This window comes from Enhydra lutris, unplaced genomic scaffold (genome assembly GCF_002288905.1).
Source record: "Enhydra lutris kenyoni isolate GAN:26980312 unplaced genomic scaffold, ASM228890v2 scaffoldscaffold20, whole genome shotgun sequence".
Lineage (NCBI taxonomy): Eukaryota > Metazoa > Chordata > Mammalia > Carnivora > Mustelidae > Enhydra > Enhydra lutris.
This window is the reverse complement of record NW_019154104.1, coordinates 29001641-29025527: the sequence shown is the minus strand read 5'-3', so window position 1 is coordinate 29025527 and position 23887 is coordinate 29001641. Positions and strand designations below refer to the sequence as shown.

The 23887-nt window shown below is 49.7% G+C and overlaps 1 protein-coding gene across 2 annotated transcripts in view; it reads right to left on the bottom strand.

The window, feature by feature from the left end:
* LOC111148526 (echinoderm microtubule associated protein like 1) overlaps positions 1-23887 on the bottom strand; it is a 177947-nt gene that overhangs the window by 109441 nt on the left and 44619 nt on the right. The window contains exon 1 of one of the 2 annotated variants that reach the window (XM_022505152.1): positions 18106-18172. The exons of the other annotated variant lie outside the window; for it this stretch is intronic. Coding sequence (XP_022360860.1) covers positions 18106-18172 — 67 coding nt within the window. Of the gene's footprint in view, positions 1-18105; positions 18173-23887 lie in introns of those variants that run through there. 2 annotated transcript variants of the gene reach the window in all.

The following is a 23887-nucleotide window of genomic DNA, read 5'->3' as shown; positions in this document are numbered from 1 at the left end:
GTACAATCACCGTGAGAAACAGTATGGACTTTTCTCCAAAAGTTAAAAATCGGGCTACAGTATCATCTAGTAATTCTGCTGCTGGGTATTTCCCGAAGAAAACAAAACCACTAATTCAAAAAGATGTACACAGTCTAATGTGTATAGCAGCCTTATTTACAATCGCCAAATTATGCAGCCCAAGTGTCCATTGATAGGTGAATGGATAAAGAAGATGTGGCGTGTACATTACGCACAAAATACAGACTCTGGACCGTGGAGAACAAACTGATGTTGCCAGCGGGAGGCGGGTGGGGGGTGGGGGAAATAGGTTAAGAGGGTTAAGAGTAAACTTTCCACGAGGAGCTCTGAGTCACCGATGGAATTGGTGAATCACTATATTGTATATCTGAAACTAATTAACGTGTATGCTAATTATACTCGAACAAGGAAAAAAACCACACCAAATGCTTGTCTTAGATAGAAGCTTCTCCACGAGAGAAGCATTGTTAATTGTCACCAACATGATTTATCTTTCTAACCATAAAGAAGAGACAGAAGAAAAATCACCAACACCCTAAAAATCCCCTTAATGTATGGTAACCCACCAATAAGCAACTTGGAAAAGTTCCTCCATGATCACTTAGGAGTTAAACTACGAATCTCTAATTCTGCCATCCAACCAGAACTGTTCTCCCAGACCGCAGAAAGTATGACAAAGACCTGCTGAAATCTGGCTATTGAACATAAATATCTATTCATTCCCATTTAACAAAGGCAAACAAAAAGAAACCATTGTTTATAGACAAAAGAGAGATCATTACAATTTTCTCTAAAATAAATCAGTGCTAACCACCACACAACAAGGGATACGTCGTCACCACCACCGTATTAGAAGATGAACCGTTTGTTTCTAAAACAAAGCCTCATGGATCTGTTTAGGGGAACATTCAAGCTCACAGTTTTCAAAACGACGAGGCAATGCCCCAAACCCCGAGCTGTGGGTTCTATAGGAAAGTTCTGGAACCAAACCAAGAGAGTGTGAATGCTGGTTCTGCCACTCCCTTAGCTGTGCGACCCTGGGCAAACTACTAGGCCTCCTTGAGCCTCAGGTGTCCCATCCATAAACATGCGCTAAGTCAGCCTGCCCAGCCACAGGACTGCTGGAGAGTAGAGAGCACACTGACCTAGCACAGTACCTAGTACAAACTCGCTCGGATAGGACCACTGAGACCTGCCTGCTTGAAGGACACCCTGCAGAGGAACAGTCGTGGCCTAGGAATATGGGAAGAGTCATCTTCATGGCTGGGAGGTGCCCGGCCCAAATTGGGGGGAAGAGGAGAAGGAAGGGGAGAGGGAGGGAGGGAGGGGAGTAGGGGGAAGGGAGGAAGAGGGGAGGGGAGCTGGACCAGCTTCAACAGACTCCATGGGATGAGAATGCAAGCCTCCGTGTTCTATAAAACAGCCTTAACTTGTATTTTAACAAACTTCACTCTTTGCCTTATGACCTATTAATTTAAAAACTGCTTTATAATAAACTTGGTTCCTTTGACTTTCTTTTTGGGTTCTTATTTTAAGGTAAATTTCTGCCCTGAGTCCTGGCAGGTCCCCACCATCTCTAGGTTTACAGAAAAATGACAACAGCTTTGCATTCTTTACTGTTGGAGCAGGGAGAACAGTGTGGTCTCTTAGTTAGGAGTTACAAGAACACAAAACACTGCAGAAGTCAGTAGGGGTGTCAGATACAGGACCATGGCCCCCGTGGGTCCCCCATGGATCCCGGCCTCAAACCCCATCAGCACCTCCATGCCCTGTGCAAAACGGAGTCTGGGTCAGAAATCCCAGCGCATAAACCTGAGGATCCATGTTGCCCAAGGTTTATTACCTTTAGCTGATAACTTACTACTGACCGGGATTAGTACAATCATATGCAAAGTTTACTGTCTCTTTACATCTCTACATTTTATTAACAGGTAGTTAACTTCTGTCAGTCTGATAATCTACCAGATTGTCCTTTCTGCAACCAAAAACCCATGTAAATGTACATGTTACAACGTTTGAATTTTTGCCTTGAAGATTTTTTTTTTTTGAAAGCTAAGCAACTGTTGTATTTTTTCCCTTAAATCAAAGCCAGCATTTCTCTTGCACGAATTTGTCATTTGTTGTTCCCTCACCAAGAAACATGAAATTGACAGGGTTGCTATTTCAAAGCACACAAAACTGGTTCGGCCATCCACGTAACCCTTTTTGCTGGGCATAATAAGGTTAATCATCTTTCCTCCAGAAAGGTAGCTAGCGAAGATTCCCGGGCCAAAGAGGGCCCTTCGTTTCCAAGGGCGGCACCTAATTTATTCAGCCTCGAGGAGAAAGACGTGGGGCTGACAGTGTGGAACGGATTTTTTGGCAGAGTGAATTAGAGATCCTTTGGCTGAAGGGCCCTCTGCCCGCGCTCCCCTTGCTAGCAATGGATCCGGGGAGAGAATCATTACACTTAGAAAAGCTTCATCCCTTCACTTGCTTTTAAAACCATGTGAGAATGTTTAGCTAAAGAAAAGCAAATTGTGACAAAGCAGTCGTAACTGAGATGCTAGCGGCTGGGAACTCCAAACTATTTGGAGCCTCCATTCAAAGGGTTATATTATTTCCTTGACCCCTGAAACTTTCAGCAACCCTGCCGAGAAGCCTGTGTTCCCCCCCTCCCACCCACCTACTTCAAAAGGGCCCTAAATCTTAACACTCTGAGTCTTGTTGGTATGGAGGAAACCTCCGAGGCAGACAAATTGGTAGAACCCATTGTCTGGGGAGGGAAGAGGGCCGTGCACCCTGGGAGTGCATAATCAACCAGAAAGGGTCACCGAGAGGCTCCTGGCAGGGGACAGACTCCCAGGAACACCTGAATGCCGCCCCGCCCCTCGAGGGTGCAGATGCCAATTCCCCAGCCTCCCAGTTAGCATTTCTAGCCACAGTAGGTCAAAAAAGGAAACGTCGTGTGAATGTTGCCTAAAATCTACATTTTTAGAGTTAGTGAAACAATATTCATTTGATTGACCTGCCAGTCTATCCCCAGACAATCTGGGGTCCTGAAGACACAGCCTAGTAAGTGCCCGCAGGCACAGGTGACTAAGACATACCTGCCTGCTGGGGTGGGAAAGCGCACCCCACCCCCCAGTGTGGGCAGGGCAAGTGCTGGCGTGCCTAAGGCACAACCACGCAGACTAATTCACGGGCAGGGAGCAGGGAGCCCACTTTGCAGCACAGAAAACCGAGGCACACCGAAGTTCATGGCTTTGTCCCAGGATTCTGAAAAGAGCCCCCACTCCATTAGGAGTGGGCTTTGAAAAGATGAATCTCAAAAGATAGAAATGGGTCCAAGTCAACAAATCGTTAGGAAGGCCGCTGCACGCAGCAGATCGGCGGGAGCACCGGGGTGGGGTCGCAGGCTGGAGAGCTGGGTGTCCCCCCCCACTGCTCTGCTTCTGGAAGAGGCCAGCCCCAGTCCCACCGGGAACAGTGTGAGGAACCCCAACGGCCTGCCAGCTGGAGACAGCAAGCAGATGCCAAGCGTCACTGTTGCTTTTTGAGAGGCAAGCGCCAGGCCTTGTTAATAGGAGACACACAAATTCGTGGGGACAGAAGCAAGGGAGGGTGGGTGGGAGAGAGGAAGACAGCACAGTCCCGGCACTCTCCCTGAGCTTTGCTTTCTTGGGACAAAATTCCCCACAAAATCAGGCACAGCTGGCCGCCTGGCTCTGTGGGCACCTGGCTGGCTCCGGGGCAGGTGGCTGCCCCATCTCGGCTTTGCGGTTCCCTCTGGGGACACCCTGCACCTGTGAGCCAGGCTTTCCCCTGAATGTGGGCCAAGCATCAGGCCAGCGTGCAGAGTCTCACCAGAAAGCGCCCTGGCCACGGGGCCAGCTTGGCTGTCAGGTCCCAGGGGCGCACAACCCCTACTCCCTAAAGCCCCAGTGCCTGATATGCTTCTGAATTCAGATTCTGACCTCCAAACGGAAGCCCGGAACACACATCTATTACCCAATAGCCCCAGAAGCCCCTGGGATAGCATCCATAAAAACATACTCAAAAATACAGGAAAGCAGAACTCGTATCTAAAAAGAAAGAAATATAAACCATTAAAACCACATGCTTCAATTCAGATGAGCTGTTTTTTTTCCTCACCAAGTGATTTCAGAGCAGGCCAAGACTAACAAACGAGTTACCAAAAAACATTTGGTGCTCAGAGCCTTCTGGACTTTGAAATCACAGATAAGGGAGATGGGCTGACTTAGTAGCTCCTTCTTCCTTGGGGCTGCTGGATCTCGGGGCACCCGAGATCCAGCCTGTGCTAGGGGTGGGTCTAGCAAACAGGCAAAGCCCCAGCCTGGGCTCCAAGGCACCTGTCCGAGCATCGGACACACTTCTGGCCACACGTTGGCCGGGATGAAAAACCACACGCAGAAGGAGGTGCCACTGTGACTCCAACAGTTTCTCCAGCCTTTAAGAACCATTAGATGGTGATTTTAGAGAGAACAGGAGTTTAAAAAAACAAAACCAAACAAAACCAAACCAAGGCACTCTACCCAGAATGTGGTCCTGAAGTATAAGGTCCACGTTCAGTAAATATGGTATTTAAGAAGACAAGGAAATTCACACTTTTAAGAAAATGCTATGGAATCCTGTAATCTTATGACAACTTACGTGTTAGGCATCCAGGTTTCTAAATGTCAGCTTTTCCTAAAGCAGAGTGCATTAATAATTTTCAAGATCCAGCAAATAACAAAACTTGCAGACTAAGAGAGGCAATTATCCAGGCCTTATTTTCTTTCTAAACAGAGTGCTCTGCTAAAGGTAGATTACCAGATGGAAGTAATTGCTCAGGCGAGGACGGGGGTAGGGAAGGCACAGCTCCAAGGGACCTGGATGGAGACCTGCCCGTGAGGCCTGTCCCTGCCCCGAGTGGCTGTGGCGAGCAGGTAGCATCCATCCGTCTCCCGGACCCTCTGTCAGATGCGTGTCGTGCCAAGAACTTTACTCACCTCAGAGCCTGCTTGTGAGAATTAAGTGAGAAACAGATCTGAAGGAGCTTCTGGAACTCTAAAACACTAGAGGGGAGATTGTTTTCCATTGGGGTTGTATTTTCAGGTCAGTAAAGGGGATGAAAATAGCATCAAAATTACCCTTGAAAACTCCCTTAGTCCACAGTGCCTGGCATACGGGGTTCTGTGCACAACTGCCCCAGCTCCATAAATCCTTCCAATGCTGGAACAGATGACAGTTGGACCATGTTTAGAGGCCGTGGTGAATAGAAATCGGGTAAATAAAACAAAATAAAATTGTACATATGGTTTTGTTTGGGTTTTTTTTTTTGAAGATTTTATTTATTTGGGGTGCCTGGGTGGGTCAGTGTGTTGGGCCTCTGCCTTTGGCTCGGGTCATGATCTCGGGGTGAAATCAGATAAAATCTTAAAAAAAAAAAAAGATTTTATTTATTTGACACAGAGAGAGATCACAAGCAGGCAGAGAGGCAGGCAGAGAGAGAGGGGGAAGCAGGCTCCCCACTGAGCAGAGAGCCCGATGTGGGGCTTGATCCCAGGACCCTGAGATCATGACCTGAGCCGAAGGCAGAGGCTCAACCCACTGAGCCACCCAGGCGCCCCTGTACATAGGGTTTAATTCACAGATCTAGTTTTCCACCAACTACGGGCACACACACGTGCCGTCCATGAGTCCAGGATTCTGTGCGCTGACCCCACCCCATGCTCGTTAAGGGGCTTTGGCACGTGCACGGAGCTATCGCACTCCTGTAAACAAGGAAGAAGCGGTTTTGGTAACACTGTAAAGCTCTTCAGGATTGGGAAGTTCTCCCTTGGCCTTTCGTGGTGATTTAAAGGTAGCGTGCATGGCCCTTTCTAAAATTTTACCATCGACTTTTCATTCAACAAGCACTCATCGAACATACTCGGCGTGCAAAGCACCTTGGAGAGCAGCGGAAGGGAGCAAAGCCGAGGGACAGCATAGGGTCCCTGCCCTCACGGAACTCGCGGGCTGCTGGTGGGAACCACGGCTGTGCAGCCAACCCCAGCCACGTGCACGCTGGCGGGAACCACGCGCCAGCCACACACGTATGTGCCCCAGTCTGGAGGTGCAGAGGAAAGCAGAAGTAGCTCCGGGTGGACGCGGAGTTCGCTAGGAGACGGTCTCAGCGGGGCCCGGGGGGAGCTGCACCTCCATGTGGGAACAGGAGGGGATAAGGTCGAGAAGGCATGACCATCGAGCCATGGCAGCTCTCGGCGCACTGGAGGAATGACGCACATGGTAGGCAGAGGGATGGGCTAAGACCCCAAATCCAACATCGATGGGATGCCTCTGTGGCATCAGGAGCCAGGCTAGATCAACGCTGCTGTGACCGTCAAGACAGCAGGAGGACAATGCTCACTGCCGGACACGGACCTCTCCGCCGTGGACCACACCGCTGGGCCTCTCGCGTGGGCCCTCCACGTCCTCCCACCACTCTTCTGCCCTGTCCTCCGTGCCGGGAGGCTGCTGGGGATGGGGGTGGTGGAACAGGCTCCTTTGAGTCTGCCCAGTGGGGCACGGAGCTGCGACGGGAGGGAGCGAGGAGCGTGGGGTCAGGGTGTCAACTCCCCCGGCTCCTTCATAGTGGACAGAATCGAGATTCCAGCGCAGACCTGTCCTTCTCCAAAGCCCATGCTCTGACCCCTGGAAAAAGTGCTTCGTTTATAGACCACCGAGGGTCTTGGAAGAGATGCACATCATCTTTTGTGCTCATTCTCAGGAGCTAATGATTCATTTTGCACACAGGCAGCCTTGGCTTGTTTTTTTTTTTTTTTAAACGGTCCTGCAAATGAGATGCTCCAATCAGACAGTCATGTCAGTGGATTGTGCCAAATGTGTAACAGCGATCTCTAAAAAAGAAAGAAACTCAGGAGATATTCCAAGACTCTCGCCCAGATCCCTCCTAGATCATGGGTCTCACATCTGCTGTTTCCTTTCTTAGGTTCTTAGCTAATTGCGAGAGAATGCACGCTATTGGTGATCAGAAGGCATATGTCACGGAATTTCTTTAGCAGACATATGCCCCTCATCATTTTTTCTAAACTGCTCTAACATTTTTTCCCCACCTCCTCCATTCCTAAGAGAACTTAGACACTTGTGACCCTGCTTTGCTTGTCAGGGGGGCCCCTGTTGCTGTTCCATGGGTGTTAAGCACAGTTCTGAGCCTGAGCCCTGCTTCTAGAACTCTGCACCGCCCTTCCAGAGCCAGGCCTCATACTGACGCTAGCTTGGGGGAAAGAACACACTTTTCATTACAGGGGTCCCAGAGAGAAGCAGCTTAGACTTTAAACAGGCTGAGCAGAGCTGCTGGATGGCACGTGGGTGTGATCAGGTGACACCCAGCAGACGCTCTGACAGCCTTGAACTTTGAGGTAATTATCCCACTCTTTACGCCCGACTGTGCACCCTTAGTTAGACGGGGTTCAGTTTGGAGATTCTAGAACTTCCTGAAACAATAGTTTTTAAAAAAGGATTCAGCAAGTAAAATAAGTCGGACTCCCGGCAGATGAATGGGGGGTGCCAGGGTCTGGGGGCAGGGCGGGGGGGGTCTGGGTTTAAGGGAGTTTCAGTTCTGCACGATGATAGGTGTTCTGGGATGGACAGTGGTGACGTGACTGTGCTTAGTGCCACCCGATGGCAAGCATCACACGGTTAAAAGGGTGTGGTTTAGGCGACGTGCGTTTTACCCCAGTTAAAGATTTTTTATAAGGGTTCGGGGGAAAGTGAGGGAGTAATGACAGTACGAGGGGTGCTAGAGAGGAATGAAAAGTACCAGAGCTGCTCACGGGGAGACTGACCAGCATCACGGAGGCTGGTGACAGCCGTCACAGGGGCCGTTCAGAGAGAACGACGTAGCTTCCTCGGCAGGCAGTCACCAGACTAAAACGGCTCGGCCTTTGGGTCACTGTGCTGGGCACAGAGGGCCCGTGGTGTGGCCATCTGGAGGCCGCTGGTCCGGAGGGACAGCAAGGTTTGCAGTGAGACTCGGACAGGAGGCTGGGGCCACTGGGTGAACTGGCTTCAAGCCGCTGAGCTCCGGAGGTTTCCAGGGCATGGAGCTGGGTTCTAACGGCCGAGGAGCAGGCAGGTGACAAAGGACAGGGAAGGCAGGGCCCCGACATGTGAGGACGCCCGTCAGGCAGGTGGCACCTTCCGACACAGCTAGAAGAAGTCGGGGTGGCAGAATCCAAGGCTGCCTGCGGGAAAGGAGGCCCCGGGCCAAGGAGGCAGCAGGGAGGCAGCAGGGAGGCAGTTCCAGACCCAGCCCCTGTCCTCCTGGCTATGGGGAACTTCCGTGGGACTCTGAACAACTCAGAGATAAACGGGATTTCCGCCTCAGAAAGTGCTGAAGTGGGACGATGGGAAGGGAAATGGGGTGAAGACAAGGAAACATGTCCTGAGACCCCACAGTGAACCAGAGAAAGGCACACAGGTCTGAGCCAGTATTCGGCATGTGCCCCCCTCCCCCTGGAGAAGCAAGGCCCAGACCGAACGCATCCCCTAAGCCCCCTCCGTGTCCATGATCGTCCCCACTCCGACCCATCACTTGCTCGCTGAGCATAACCGAGCACTCAGCAGGCTGTGGACAGTGGAGCTCAGCTCCTGGGTTCAAATCCCAGCTCTGCCAAGCGCTGGCCAGGGGACCTCGAGCAAGTCACCCAAAGTCTGGGGCCTCTGCTGCCTCATCAGTCAGACCAGAGATGGTAACAGGCATCACCTCTAAGGGGTGCGATGAGGATGAAGGAGGGGGTACCCAAAAAGCACCCGCCACTCCTTGCGGAGAGCACCGCCCCTCCCCCAGCCCCCTGCAGCCCCACAGGACAGCAGGCCCCAGCCCCACCTCGGAGAGCACAGGCTCTAGTCTGGACGCGACGACTGTGGTGACTGCGGCAGGAGTGCTAGCCGTCCGTCCAGGATGTGGTATGAATGCATATGCTTATATAACTAAATTATATCCACTCAGTACCAGGCCATTTTTAGGGAAGGCGAAGAGAGCGTGCATGGAGCCAGATCTGCCTCCGAGAGCACTGGATGTGGGCAGTCCTGCTTAATTACTTTCTAAAGGACTAATTTGGCGGAGCCAGGCTAGCAGGTTATTATCTTCATTAGGTCCCCCATCCGGTGCCCGAGGAGCGGCTCCCGCGGGACTGCATCGCGAGGGGCTTCCTAACGGAGCGGCATCACTCAGCCCCGGGCCCAGGGATTCTCAGCGGTTTGCGGCGCAGTAATTGGGGCTAAAGCGTGTCCCTGTCCCGCTGCTGTAACGCGAGCGAGTCCTAAGTCCAGCCGACCACTTCCCAACGGGAGCATATTTTTCTAAGAATGGTAAAAATTCTTGTTACACAAAACAACTTTTTCGGGGGGCTGTTTCACTGCCAGATCTCTTCTGATGTTAAAAACGCTGGTTTTGCCAAGAACTACTTCACGGTGTCAATTACTTTGGCTGGAAATACTGTGTTTTAAGCCCGTTGAACCGCCAAGTGCTTTTCGCAGACGTTCCTCCTGCGGCTTTGGGAGCCGGCGTCCAGCTCCCGGCATTCTGGGCCGTCTGCGCCAACCAGGCCAGGCTCGTCCCTGTCATATGTCACCTGCTGCCGGCCTTTCGCGATGAGGTCCCCTGGCCCGCAGTGCCTTCCCTTCTGAATGCCCAAGTCCACTGGTTCTTTGATGTGGGGAACAGCTGAACGTCACACGATGTATGCACGTATGCACACCCACGGGACACGTGGGCCCACCTGCCTACCCGGTAGCTCTACCTATAAATACACGTGCTTCGCAGGCATATGGAGAAGTGGCGTGAGTGCGTTCTCCAACCACAATTTAGCGTGCACCTGCTACCCGGGAGCCGTTTTGCTGGTGTGTGGGTTGGGGAGGGGGGCTCCGGGACAAGGACGGCAGTCCCTGATCCCACTCAACCGGTGTTCAGCAGGAGACCCACTCGGTCCCAGGTGTTGCTGAAGCATGGACACCAAGAGCATTTGCCAGGAGACTCTGCCCAGAAGGTGGTGACAGCCTAATGAGGGACGTGAGACTAAGCCGCAGTGACAGGCCTCTGGGATAATCACGGTAACGGAGATTTATGCCAGATAACCACATGGCCACGAGGGGAAGACCTCACTCTGCTCAGGCAGGTGGGAGCCAGGAGGAGCGGGGAGCTGGCTAAGCCGGCAGCCCCCCCTGAAGACGCCCTGGGAGGGAGGGGGTGCTCTGAAGACTTTCAGTCGGGAGCCTGCTATGATCAGATCTGTCTTCCAGAAAGAGCATTCCAGAAACGTCACCGCTCTCCTTCGGTGAGCTCATCTGTGCCACGGATTCGGCTACTACCTACTGATGGCTCTCGAATTTTTTACGCCTGCTCCAGACTTCTCCCTGGCTCTAGACCCCACAGCCCATTCGGACCTTCAGCTGGCATGTTCCACAGGCCCTCACACCCGCAAACCACAGCAGAACCGTCATCTGCCTGCCCATCCTTCTAGCTCCTTTATCTCGGCAAGTGGCCCTCACTCAGGTGAGCCAGAAGCCTGGCTCTCCCTCCTCTCCCTGCCCTGGACGACAACAGTCCTGGTGAGGTGGGCCCTCGGCACCCCTCAAGTGGAAAACCCCACCACTGTCCCCTGGCTTCACTCCACGGACTCCCGCCTCCACCCTCCCCTCCCCTGCTGGCCTACCCTCCACGCTGCAAGGGGGACCCCTCTTTCAAAAATCCCTGAGGATCTGGCCACCTCACTCCCTTGCCTCAAAATCCTCTGCCACATTCTCTCTGCTCCTCAGAATAAGACCAAATGCCTTAGTGTGGCCGAGAAACCCCAAGTGTGGCCCAGAAGCCCCACAGGATCCTCCCAGCTTCATTTCAATCCACTCCTTCCTCTTTCCCGCTATGAGAACTTTCCGTTTCCAAAAGGTGTTCCCACCGTCCACTTGCTCATCGCTTTCCCTGGTCTGGACGGCTCTTTCCCCCCCCCATCCCCACCCTCTCCCCACCCCCTTGCAGGGTTTGACTTCCACTGTCCCTGGAAAGAAACCCCAATGCACATCCCTTGAGTCCTGTCCCCGGCAACACTCTACACGGTTCCTGATACTTAGGACCGTCCATCCCTTGGCTTGTCAAGTCCCTCATCAGAAGAAAGCAAGGAATGTCTAGATCCCAATGAGCAGTGCAGGGTTCCAGAAGGCAAGGGCCACACTGACCATGTGCATACTCGGGAACCCCCCTCCATCACTGAAATAATGAGCACCGTGGATATTCTACTTGTTTAATAAAAAAGGAACACGTTGAAGGGGGCTGAGACTGGAAGCAGAAAGGCTAGTTTGGGGCCATTTTCAAAAACACAGACGAAAACCCAGCTGAGAAGTGATGAGCCTCTGAACTGAGCAGAAGGGTTGGGTTGTCGGACGCTCGGGGAGCAGAACCCACAGGGCCCACTGAGACGGGAGGATGCAGCACAGAAAAGTCCAGGACGATTCTCAGGGAAATCTAGGGTAGTTTATTAAGCCCAGAGAGTTCAGATCTTTTCCAGAAAGCTGGCAGAATAAATACTGCATTTTAAGACACAACTAAGTGTTCTGCAAACATGTGGTTTTCCACACCAAGAGCATTTTCCAATAAAGATACAGCTGTAGAGGAAACAAAATTGGAAGTGCGCCTACCTAACTCTTCATTTAAAAAGTGGGCCTTTAAAGAAAGATAAACTCTTTCAAACAGCTATTTCTTTACAGTAAGCCAAAGAGGATGGCACCTGTTGCCACTCATACCCCAGGACACTCCCAGGCCAGAACAGCACTCAAACAAATACGTTGCTTCCAGCCGAATAGTAAATGCAGGTGTCAAACATCTAGTGAGAAATTCACCAAGCTTCTGGGGGCAGGGAGCTGTATTGATTCATAGTTACACAGCATTTAGAGTTTACAAATAGTTTTTTTGATTACTAATGTTTCTGCTGGCATTTTAAAAAAGATCTTATTGATTTGACACAGAGAAAGAGAGAGCACACAAGCAGGCAGAGAAACAGGCAGAGGGAGAGGGAGAAGCAGGCTCCCCGCTGAGCAGGGAATCTGTCTGATGCGGAGCTTGTCCAATGTGGGGCTCGATCCCAGACTCCCTGGGATCATGACCTGAGCCGAAGGCAGACACTTAACCCACTGAGCCACGCAGGCGCCTCTCTGCTGGCATTTAAAACATTTTGCTACTATTAGAAACCCTCTAATAATAAGCTAGGATTTTAAAGATGAATAAAAATATTTTTCCTGAAAGATTTTTAGTAGCACAAAATACCATTTATTTCAAGTCCCTGCTAATAAAAACAATGCTTTAATGTAGAATTTTCAATGCCACCGTGATGAAGTTTTTCACGCTACTGGTTTTATGGCCTGAACAGACTGTAACACTAGAAAGCAAGATGTTCTTTCTCTTTCCTTATCTACCGTCCACTCAACCAAAGTGTTTATTTCTTAAGAGAATATATGAAAAGGCTTACGCTATCTCAAAAATTAACAATAGCCACCTAATGGTTATTTTTTAAACACGGTTTTGTGAATTTTCCACCAAAATGCCCAGTTTTATTTATAATGCCATAAATGCTTGTGGTTCGGCTATAAAATAAATTCCTTGCCGGGCAGAGTACCACATGTACCAAGAAGAAATTCTTACTGAGCACAGGGACCTGCTTTGCACTTTCCATGAAAGCATTTTCTTTGGATTTTGCTATCACAGAAAGCCCACGCCAGTGCCCGGTCACCACAGAGGAGTGCAGAAGAGGTCTGAAAATAATTCCTAGTTCTGAGTTCAGATGATTTCCTCACAGGAGCTCCTTGATCCTGCTGTATACCCAACTATGTGCCCACGTGAAAAGCCCAACCTAATCCTAGTTAGGAGGAAGTCATGTGTGACAGATGCCAAAAGATGTTCAAGATTTTAAATTATTCTGCATTTTCAAAATATAAATCCCTAGAAATTAAAAAGATTTTCCATTTCAAAACTAGAAAAAATAAATAGCAGTAGCTCAAAAGATATGATAGTGATCTCAAGACATGACTGGGAGTAGCAGGTACCATAGACCTGACCTGCTATGGTTATTAAAAAGTACCACATGCAGGAGAAGAAGAACAGGGAATGAATGGGTCATTAAACTCTGTGTAGGCTTCAGAAGGAATTTGATAGTCTCTCAAGACACCTTCCAAAGGAAGATGGAGAAAAGGCTGCTATCCAGAATCATAACCCTTTAAGACGGTGACCAATTTCCACATTATGATAGCGCAGAAGTATTTTATATGAGCACCAGGATTATTTATAGCATCACAACCCAGATTACATTGTATTGTAAACTGACAGGGCTCTGTCTTCTGGAAGAAACTCCCCCTCCAAAAAGAAAGGTAAAAGTAAGAAAATTAAGGACTTATCCATCATACATATAAAAAAAATAAGAGTTTTAAGTGAAAATCAGTAAGAGGTAACAATGTGAAATGACAAGCAAAAAGGCTAATATCATCTTGGGCTGCATTATAGGAAGTATAAACTTTAAAATAAGGGAGGTGAAATATCCTGCTCTATTCTGCTCTGTTTAAAAACTGTGTCTGGAATACCACATTCAGTTGTGTCCAATTTTAAAAGGTCCACGGACAAAAAGAAACACATGTGGATCAGGCAATCCAAAATGATTAAGAGCCTAAAATTGTATCTTATAAGGAATTACTTTTTTCCAAAGGTAATGTTTAGTTAGGAGAAGACTTCAGAAAGAGCTATCATAATTGTTTTCAAACATGTAACAACCTGGTGTATGGAAAAGAGATTAAACCTATTCTCTGTACCCAAGAGGCAGAACTTGGGCCAAATTTTGAGTGCACACAGGAACCAACCATCTGAACTATCCATAGAAGGGATGGTCTGCATGGAGAGATAGTGAGTTTCCAGTCCCTTGGAACTGCTCAAGCAGAGGCTGAATAAAATTTGGAGCATTCTCACATACACCAGAGATTTCAGGCCCTGGAGGGATGGGTGGCCTGGATCAGAGGGCCAGCCTGCTGTCCTCTTCCTACTTCAACTAAAGCAGCTCCATGTTCATCTGCTTGACATTTGAGTTCCTGGGTAAGTGGTACTTTGAAGAAACAGCTCAAAGTCTGAAGAAAGGAAACCACAAGATGAAATGCCTGTTAGGTCCCCTCAAACACTGAGATCCTTCTAACCTACTGCGTCTGAGCAAGGATGAGTGCAGATTCCTTCTGGTGAGCTCCAACTGAAGAAAAGTATCCAAAGTGACTCACATAAATGAAATGGCAACATTTTATACTTTGCTCCCACTTCTTTCCTTCTTTGATCCAGTTCAACTCCTTGTTGTTTAATCCAAGGGTGTAATGTAAAAAGAGGTTGATATTTAGATTTCAAAAAGTTCCGATTGGTTCCCCCAAAACAGTAAAAGCCAGAGTTACCACGTGACCCAGCAATTCTGCTCCTAGGTATCTACCCAAGAAAGATGAAAACATATGTCTACACAAAAAAGCTTGTATGTGAATGTTCATAGGATCATTACTCAGAATAGTTTAAAAAAAGTGGAAACAATCCAAATGCTCATGGACAGGAGAATGGATACATGAAATGTGGTATAGCCAGGAAACAGAATATTATTTGGCCATAAAAAGGAACAAAGTACTGACATGTGCTACAAATTTGGGCAAACCTTAAAACATGATGCTTACTGAAAGTAGCCCAATGCAAAGGTCAACTATTAGCATGATTCCATTTACGTGAAAACATCCAGAACCGACAGAGACAGGAAGCAGATTAGCAGTCATCAGGGTCTAGAGTGATGCGGAAGTGGCAGGAACTGCTGCTACCCAGGCTTCTTTTTGGGGTGGTGAAAATGTTCTAAAATTAGGTATCAGTGATGCTGACACAGTTCTGTCAGTATATTGAAAACCACTTAATGGTACACTTAAAAAGGGTGAATTTTTATGGGATGTCAATATCATCTCAACAAAGGTGTTATTGAAACAAACAAACAGAAAGACTCAGACTGGCGTCCAAGCCTCACTGGTCGTGCAGCCTTCTAGAGTCACCAAATGTCTCTTTCTGTTTTTTAAGGTTTATTAATTTATTTTAGGGGGGCAGGGCAGAGGGAGAGGGAGGAGAGAAGCAGACTTCCTGCTGAGTGCAGAGCCTGCCCTCTCCATGTCACAACCCTGAAATCATGACCTGAGCCAAAATCAAGAGTCGGACCCTTAACCCGTGGGGCCTCCCAGGTACCGCATCCCCAAATCTCTTTGAGCCTCAGTTTTCTCATACATACTATGATTTACCGCACAGGGACGCTTTGAAGATATATCGAGTAAAGAATGGTAAGTATTTCCCAAATCATGAATTGGCTTATAAATGATAACTTTCCTTCACTTTTCAACAACGGTGGTTTTTCTTGGAGCAATAAAAGAAGTTCGTGGTTTCTCGCTCTTTGACCAGAGTTCTAAATACTTTGGAGAAAAAACTGCTGCGTGAGTTTTTTCCTGAAACGAGGGCGCCAGTATCTGAAAGATGAGAGTGACCAGTCTTTGGGGGAAGACTAGACACCCCCTGACTTTACACTGAGGATCTGCTGCAAATTAGATAGGAGACAGAGCAAGGGAAAAAAGGATGAGAGGAAGACAAGAAGTGCATTCATTTGAGCAAAGTTTTCCTTCTCTTTCGGATATTCGCTTCCATCTTTATCTCCCCAGGAGGACGCTGGGACAGTCATCCAGCTAATAAGCCTGGGTTGTAATTGCTGAAGCTGATCTAGAACTACGGCTTCTTAGCCGCTGTCATTATCCATTATCGGAAGCAGGAGGCTTCATCAACATATGAAAATGGAGGAGTTCACATATTACGCTGTTGTGGTCTGGGCCATTGTCATGTAAATCTCTAATTTAAAAAGAAAAAATTTTTTTCTCAGTGCAGCTAATGAAATACCCACATGTTTAATTTCATTCTTGGTGAACTGGTGTTTCCTTGATCCGCTGCCTTAATGGAATCATCATAGTAATTAGCTAAATTGTACTCATTTATACTTTTCCTTAATGGAAGCCTCTTGAAATGAATAATTTCACATGAAAACATCTGTTGCTTGCAACATCATTAGTTAACGCCCATTCTGTCCCATAAACTACTCTTGCTGTAAAGTGTATTCATATGGTAACCAAAACATAATAAAAACAGAGCTGAGAACTTTCTGAGAAAAGAAATTCAACAGCTATGATTCATTCAACTGTGTTTGGAAGTGATCTTACGGTTTGAGTCTAGCTATTTTAAAGTGATTTTTCTTAAACTGTTACCCACACAATATAGAAGAGCTGACCGTTACCTTCTTCTAGGCATCATTAGCAGGAAGCTACACTACCAGTATCTCTAAACTAGCAATTAACAAGAAAAGGCAGAAAACCAAAACACTCATGAACAGATGTGTAGGTCAACTTGAGGAATGAAGTGCTATTTAGGAATGAAATAACCAGGCCCCCTAACAACTGCTCAAATAAAAATACCTAGGCTCATTTCCATAACCTAAATCAAACTGTCAACATATATGCCACATATTAATTTTTAAAAATCCTTCATGCCTGAAATTCATTTAATATAATTTTTCAGCCACATGCCTTTTACAACTAACATAAGGGGAATTCTCTCATAAACACTTCAGAGGCTGTACTGCCTTTACACCAAAAATAGTAATTCAGATAGGATGGATTGTAGGTCATTTAAGGAAACCATTCAAAATTTAATTGGAACTCTATTCAGCGTACGGGAGAACCAAATGCTCCCATGACTCTAAACTGTAAGGGATTCCAGTGGCCCATGGAGAACCAAATACATTCTGTGTGCCTCAACATCTTCAGACCACCAAAAACACAGGGGCTCTGCTCTGGGAAACTGCTGGTACATCTGGAGAGTCAAAACTTCCTTTAATTCCACTGAAGAGAGCATTACTAAGTTAATGAAGGCCTGCATGTGATTAACATGAAAATTAATCACTGCTGAAACTATCAGAAAAATTCTTCCATGAAAAAGACAACGATCAATTCCACCCGAGGTTAAAACATCATCATGCAGGGAAAAATCCACACACTCCGTCATCTTTAGGGCTCCAGCAAATACCTCCTATTTGCAAACAGGTGTCAAAGAGCTGGAAAAGTTCCCCTAAATCACAATCAGATTGCAAAATAAATTGCTCAAGTCGTCAATGCACCTAGAATTCCAAATTATTCCGATCGCACTACAGGAGAATTCTATAAAATACACATTGTTTCTCCTTTAACAAACTTTTGGGACCCTCTGATCAAGCAGTAAATCCAACGTAGGAAAAAAAAACTGGTTAACTTTTGATCATGAATTATCATACATCGTGTTCTCCTAAAATATGCTGCATGATGTGAAAATCTTTTTCCACCCCGCCAGGGAGACTAAAATCTTTCAAGCACGTAGGATTTTACATTTTGTAAAAGATGCCACATTGCCAGTTAAGACTGTTTCCTTCCTGTTTAAAAAAAAAAAAAAAAAAAAAAAGGCAACAAAATCTAGCATCCCGTCAACAAAACAGTGCGAGCACTTTCCAGCCAGGTTCACTCCGCCCGCGCGCTGCGCTGCACCGGGGCGGTTGCACCAAAGGAGCCCGAACGGCTCGCGAGGGTCCAGCCGCCCCCTACCCGGCGCCGGTCTCCAAGGAGGTCCTGCTTCCCGGGGATTTCTTCCCCGAGCTCTTCCCGCGGAGCCTCGCGGGCGGACCCGAGTCCGGCAGCCAAGAGCAGCACGTCCCCGCGCCCGCGGCGGCCCGGCCTCCCCACGCGCCGCCCGGCCCCGTGCGCTGGCTCCGCGGGTCCCCGGCGGGCCGGGCGCGGACGCGGGGCCGGCAGGCGCGGGGCGCGGGCGGCGGGGGCGAGCCCAGGCGCGGCCCGCGGGCCTGCACAATGCGCCCGCGGCGGCGGGAACCGCGCGCCTCCGCCGCAACTTTGCGCGGCCTCCCGCCCCGGCCTCGCCCCGCGGCCCGGCCCGCCGCCCCCCGCCCCGCGCCCCGCGCCCCCGCGGCCGCCGCCCCTCACCGTTGCAGAACTGGAGCAGCGAGGACGTGTCGTACAGGCTGCTGTAGCTCGAGAAGCCGTCCTCCATGCTGAGGCCGCCGGGCCGCGCCCGCTCCCCCGGCCCGGCCGCGCCGCCGCCGCTCACTCCCACACTGAGCCGAGCCGAGCCGCGGCCGGCGCTGGCGCTGGGGCCGGCCCTGCTGTGGCGGCGGCCGCGGCCGGTTACCATGGCAACCCCGGGCCCGCCGCCGCCGCCGCCACAGCCGCGGCCGCCGCGCGGGCCTGACGCCGGCGCTGCCCGCACTGCGCCAGGGGGCGGCCTCGGCGGGGCGGCGGGGCGGGGCCGGGGGCCGGGAGCTGGGGACGCTGCTGACCCGCCGGGGTCCAGGCGCGCGGGGGGCCTGCGGGGGCGTCGCCGCCGGGCCCAGCCTCCTCGCACGGCCGGGGCGCCCCCGGGAGGGCGGGCCGCGGGGGCCGCGGTGACAAAGGGAGAGGCGGGGCGGGCGCGGAGGGAGCGGGGCGCCGCCCCGGCCGGGGAGCCCTCCCCTGCCGGCGCCGAGGCCCGCGCTCCCCGGAGGCCCCGTCCCCGCGCTCGCCTTCGGCTCCAGGACCAAACATGGGCCGCGATTCGCGCCGGGAGCCGCTCCACTCCCGACCACGTCCCCCGCCGCGGCGCGCCCCTCTCCCCACAGGCCCCCCGCCGCGGCGCGCCCGGCCCCGAGGGAGGGGTGGCCCTGGGCGCGGGCTCCGCTCGGCGCTCTGCTCTCGGGCGGGGAGGGCCGAGGCTCAGCCGCCGCGGGCCACAGAGTCTGGGCGGCCTGGGCAGGAGCCACGACATCTGCTCCGCTCCTTCCCCTCTGATCGGCCCCCGCGGCACAGATTTGTCACATTACACACTTGTTAACCGGCTCCGGGAGCCGCGGAGGGCCCGTGCACTGTCTCGGGACGACAGAGTTCCGACGAAATTCCGGAGCGGGGAAGACCCCGGACCAGCCTTCTGTAACTTTCCCAGCACGCGCACACGCACACACGCGCGCGCACACGCACACACGCGCGCGCACACGCACACACACGCACTGCATTAATGCCCGGAGCTCCACCACGCTCTGCCTGAAGTCCGGGCGCTGGGAAGTGGGGAGAAAAACACGTGCGCCAGTGACCCTCGGGCCGGGAGGGTGCAGAAAACACTGCCAGCATCCGTGCTTCTTGCTCCACGACGGTGACAATTCCCTTCCGCCTCTTCACCACAGTGATTCGCTTACATGTTCTAATTCACCTACATGCCTGAATGGTTTCAAGTCGTAGGTATTCGCCGGTAGGGCCTGAACACCCCATAGGTGACGTAAGTAAAAAGTTACCATCAGGAACGCGAGCGGGCCTCACCGGGCTCAGCCGGGGCTCGGTCACTGCAAGTGGCATGTTTGGCATGGGGGTTAGCCACCACTGGCAGTGCAAGCTGTGGGCGGAAGGGAGGTTGAAGACCTTCTCCCTGACCTGGTCAGGGAGACCAGGCACAGAGGACAAGAGGGATTGTTGACGAGGAAAGTTCGTGTAGGACCATGAAGGGCTGCAGGGGTGGGTTGGAGTGTGGCTCAGAGCTGAAGGACAGTGGGAAGGCCAGCATTCGTGATCCTGGGTCTGCTGACAAGCCAAAGGGCTGCTCTGAGAGGAACGGAAAGCTTGTATTGCAGACAAGTGGGAAATGAGATTGCGCTGGTGGGGGCGAGCCAGGTAGGATAGGCCCCCGCCCACAGAGGACCTGAAGGCAGCGGGTGGCAGACAGAGGAGGGAGGTGAGAGCAAGCGGCTGCGGGAGCTGCATTAGAGAGATGAGTCTGTGTGTGTGGACAGGACAGCGGGGGCCAGGGCCGGGAGCTGGGGAGGCCCAGGGCCGGACGAGGCCTGAGCGCCTCCACAGTCAGAGGGATGCGCCAGAGGGAACTTCCTATAGGACAGACAGCTGGAGAGGCAGGAAAACCGATTGAAGACAGCAAGCTTCCCACTAGAAATGATCCAAGCAATTTGGAGAGTGTAAAGGGCGTCCCAATGAAAGAATGGGATTTGGGTAGAAATTGTTTAAAAAAAAAACAACAAAAACCTTTCTAAAGGTGAAGATGGTAAGTCAGCCAAAGCTGGCCAGAGCCTTGGGATGGGAAGAGAGAAATTCCGAAGGAGTTGGAAAGAGAGGCAGGAAACTCGCATAAGATATTGTCTCATTAAACTAGGAGCACAGAAAGTAGCAGAGGGGTGGGCATTTTCACAGTACTCTCTGCAGGACAGGTCAAGGAGGACAGGGCTGGGCAAGGGCCCTTCTATCCGGTAGCAGAGAGCTTGCCGGGTGGCCTGGAGCATCTTGGTGAGCTGTGGGGAGGGGAGCCAGGCTGCTGGTCATCAAACAGAGAGCACACGTGGGTGCACATTTGAGAACTTTGGCAGGGAAAGGAAATTCGGGCCAACTCCAGAGGGCTGGGGAGGCAGAAGGGTCACATAAAGCCACCCCTGCCACCGCCCAGCACAGGTGAAACCTCCACGTCTCTGAAGCAAGAGGTAGGGGGCACCTGGGTGGCTCAGTCTTTATGCCCTTGACTCAGGTCATGACCCCAGGGTCCAGGGAGGGAGCCCAACATCAGGCTCCCTGCTCAATGGGAAGCCTGCTTCTCCCTCTCCCACTCCCCCTGCTTGTGTTGACTCTCTTGTTGTGTCTCTCTCTATCAAATAAATAAATATTAAATAATAAAGTCAGGCAGGTGCTATAGAGAAGGGGCTTTCGAAGCACAAGGCTGAACACAGGTGCACTTTGATCTTTGCTCTGGTCTGTCTTCTCACTTCCCACCCTCCCCGCTTCAAACTCAGTCCTAATATCCCCTCCACTCCACTTTGCAGTTTTGTGCATTAGAATACAGCAGATAATTGACATGAAAGCTGACTGCAGTATTCTTCACATTGGAAAGGAAAAGATAATTATGAATAAATGATTAAAACATGGCTCTTCTTAAGAATGTTAATATTCTTGATTTATCGTATTCAAGGAATGCTACTGGATGACAGCTAAGACGAGTTAAGAACAAAGAAAATTCAGAAGCAGGGCAGGAGAGAAATTGAGCTCGAGATTTTCGTAGAAGATCTTACTTCTGCTAGAGCAAAATTACAAACAACAGTGAAGAACTCAGTCCACTTGCTTTTCAGATGATAAAGATCATTATTACACTCTTAACCGAGAATACTTAACGGCTATATTTTTCCCACAATGGCAAAAGCTCACTCTAAAAAAAAAAAAGCAAAATTTAGTATAATTACAAGGATATGCATATTAAGTCAATTAGGTATAATCTACACAGCATTGAAAAAGATCCATGGGGAATGTCAAAAAAAAAAAAAAAAATCTCTGAACGCTTAATTAATGATGTGTGATTTTTGTGCCCAAACATTTTAACAGATTGTTATTCCATGTCACTTTGAGATCATTTATGGCCCAAGACCAAGAACTGTAGTCATTGTGATAAGTGACTTACCCTCTCCAGGACAACTTAACCACAGCACTCAGTGGCATTAATAGCAGCATATTGTACAGTATGTGAAAAAAGAGAAAGGAAAATAGGAGCTTTGTAGCTTCTATTCGTGGAGAAGTAATTTTTTAAATTACCCAGAAATGTAGCTTGTGTACCTATTGTTTAATTCAACATTTCTCCAGAAATAGTTGGTACAGTTCCGGGCACCATGCTTGGGGCTGGGAATACAGCCACAGAACACAGTACTTTCTAGACTGCAGGTGGCCGTGTGTAGTCGATGTAAAGAGTCATATGTGCACTTTTTTTTTTTTTTTAAGATTTTATTTATTTGCCAGAGAGAGAGAGAGAGAGCAAGCGAGCACACACAAGCAGGCAGAGAGGCAGGCAGACACAGCAAGAGAAGCAGGCTCCCTGCCGAGCAAGGAGCCTGATGGGGGACTCGATCCCAGGACCCTGGGATCATGACCTGAGTCGAAGGCAGCGGCTTAACCCACTGAGCCACCCAGGCGTCCATCATATGTGCACTTTAAAGAATGAAGTAGGAAGTCTACTTCTGAGTCTGCACCCAAAGGAATTGAAAGTGGCTGGGTGGCTAAGTCGCTCGAGTGTCCAACTCTTGACTTCTCGATTTTGGTTCAGGGTCATGAGATCAAGCCCTACATCTGGCTCAGTTCGGAGTCTGCTTGCTATTCTCTCCCTCTGCCTGTCCCCCCACTCGTGTGCGTGCTCTCAAATAAGTAAATAAATAAATTCTTTTTGAAAATAAATAAGATATAAAGAAAGGACACTTTGACACCTGCTACAATGTAGATGAACCTTGAGGACCTTATGTTAAAGGAAAGAAGCCAGTCACAAAGAGACATATACTAAGTGATTACATTTACACGAGGTCCCTAGAGGAGTCAAGTTCATAGAGATAGAAGTAGAATGGTGGGTGCGAGGGGCTGAGGGGAATGGGAAGGAAGTGAGTGTTCAACAGGGCAGAGTTTCAGTTTGGAATGATGAGAAAGTTCTGGAGATGGAGGGGGGTGCTCATTACACAGCAGGGTTATTGTACTGAACTGTGCCCTTACAAGTTAAAATGGCAAATTTTATGCATATTTCAAAACCGATGAAAAAGAAATGGAATAAGAAATATCAGAATACATTGAACTCACTAAGAATAAGAGTTTTTACTCGAAACATTGGTTTTTACTTGGAATGTGTACTGGGTCGTTGTGTAAAATGTGTTTCTCCCTATAGGACACGAAGTCAAGGAGACAGGCAGATAATAACGAATTGTGATAAGTGCTAGGAAACAGAAGCAGAAGAAAGAAGAATTTCAGATTATTCCAGAGAGCGTGACTACCGGACGGAGGGTAGGAGAGGGAATCAGAGCAGGGGAAGCTGCTCAACCAGGTCAGAACCCAGGACCAGCTGAGGAACCGCAAGGGTCACCCAGCAGGAAGAATGGCCTGCTCACATGGTGGTTCTGATTAAATTCTAAGATCCAAGGAAAGCTGCCCTTAGGTTAATGTTATGGGTTAAACAGTGTCGGTCCAAATTCATTTGCTGAAGCACTAACCTCTAGCCCTTGGAATGTGGCTTTCTTTGGAGGCAGGGTATTTATAGAGGTAATGAAGTTAAAATGAGGTCATTAGGTTGCGTCCTCATCCAAGGGGACTGATGTCCACAGATGAAAAAGGGATTAGGACACAGACACACACAAAAGGAAGACCACATGATGACACAGGTAAAAGGCAGTCGTCAACAAACCAAGCAGAGATACCTGGGACAGATCATTCCCTCGTGGCTCTCAGAAGGAGGCAACCAAGCCTTCACCTTGATTTTGGACTCCCAGCCTTCACAACAAAGAGACAGTCAATTTCTGCTGCTTCAGCCCTCCCCCAGCATGTAGAACTTGGTTACTACCCCCCTGGCAAACTAACAGAGTCAATATAGAATCCCAATGTCCAGAATTAGCTATACCATAGATCCAGAAATTCATTACTGATATTGGAATACAAAATACGCTTCCTATGATAAGATCGTCCCTGCATCAAACAAGAGGTCATCAGAGATGCCTAGCCTCAGAAAAGAACATTAAACGCTCCCACCTGCCTGCCAATACCACTGTATTCCCCTACAACGTCCCTGACAAATGCTCCCTTGGCCATTTCAAAACTGAAAAGCTTGAATTATGGAAAAGATGGCTGGTTATTTCTATCCCAAATCACCTTCCCCAAAGCATCCTTCAGCGATCCCACTTTTGTCTGGTCGATCTTGTCTCCCGTGTCCTGGTGCAGCCTGTCTGTT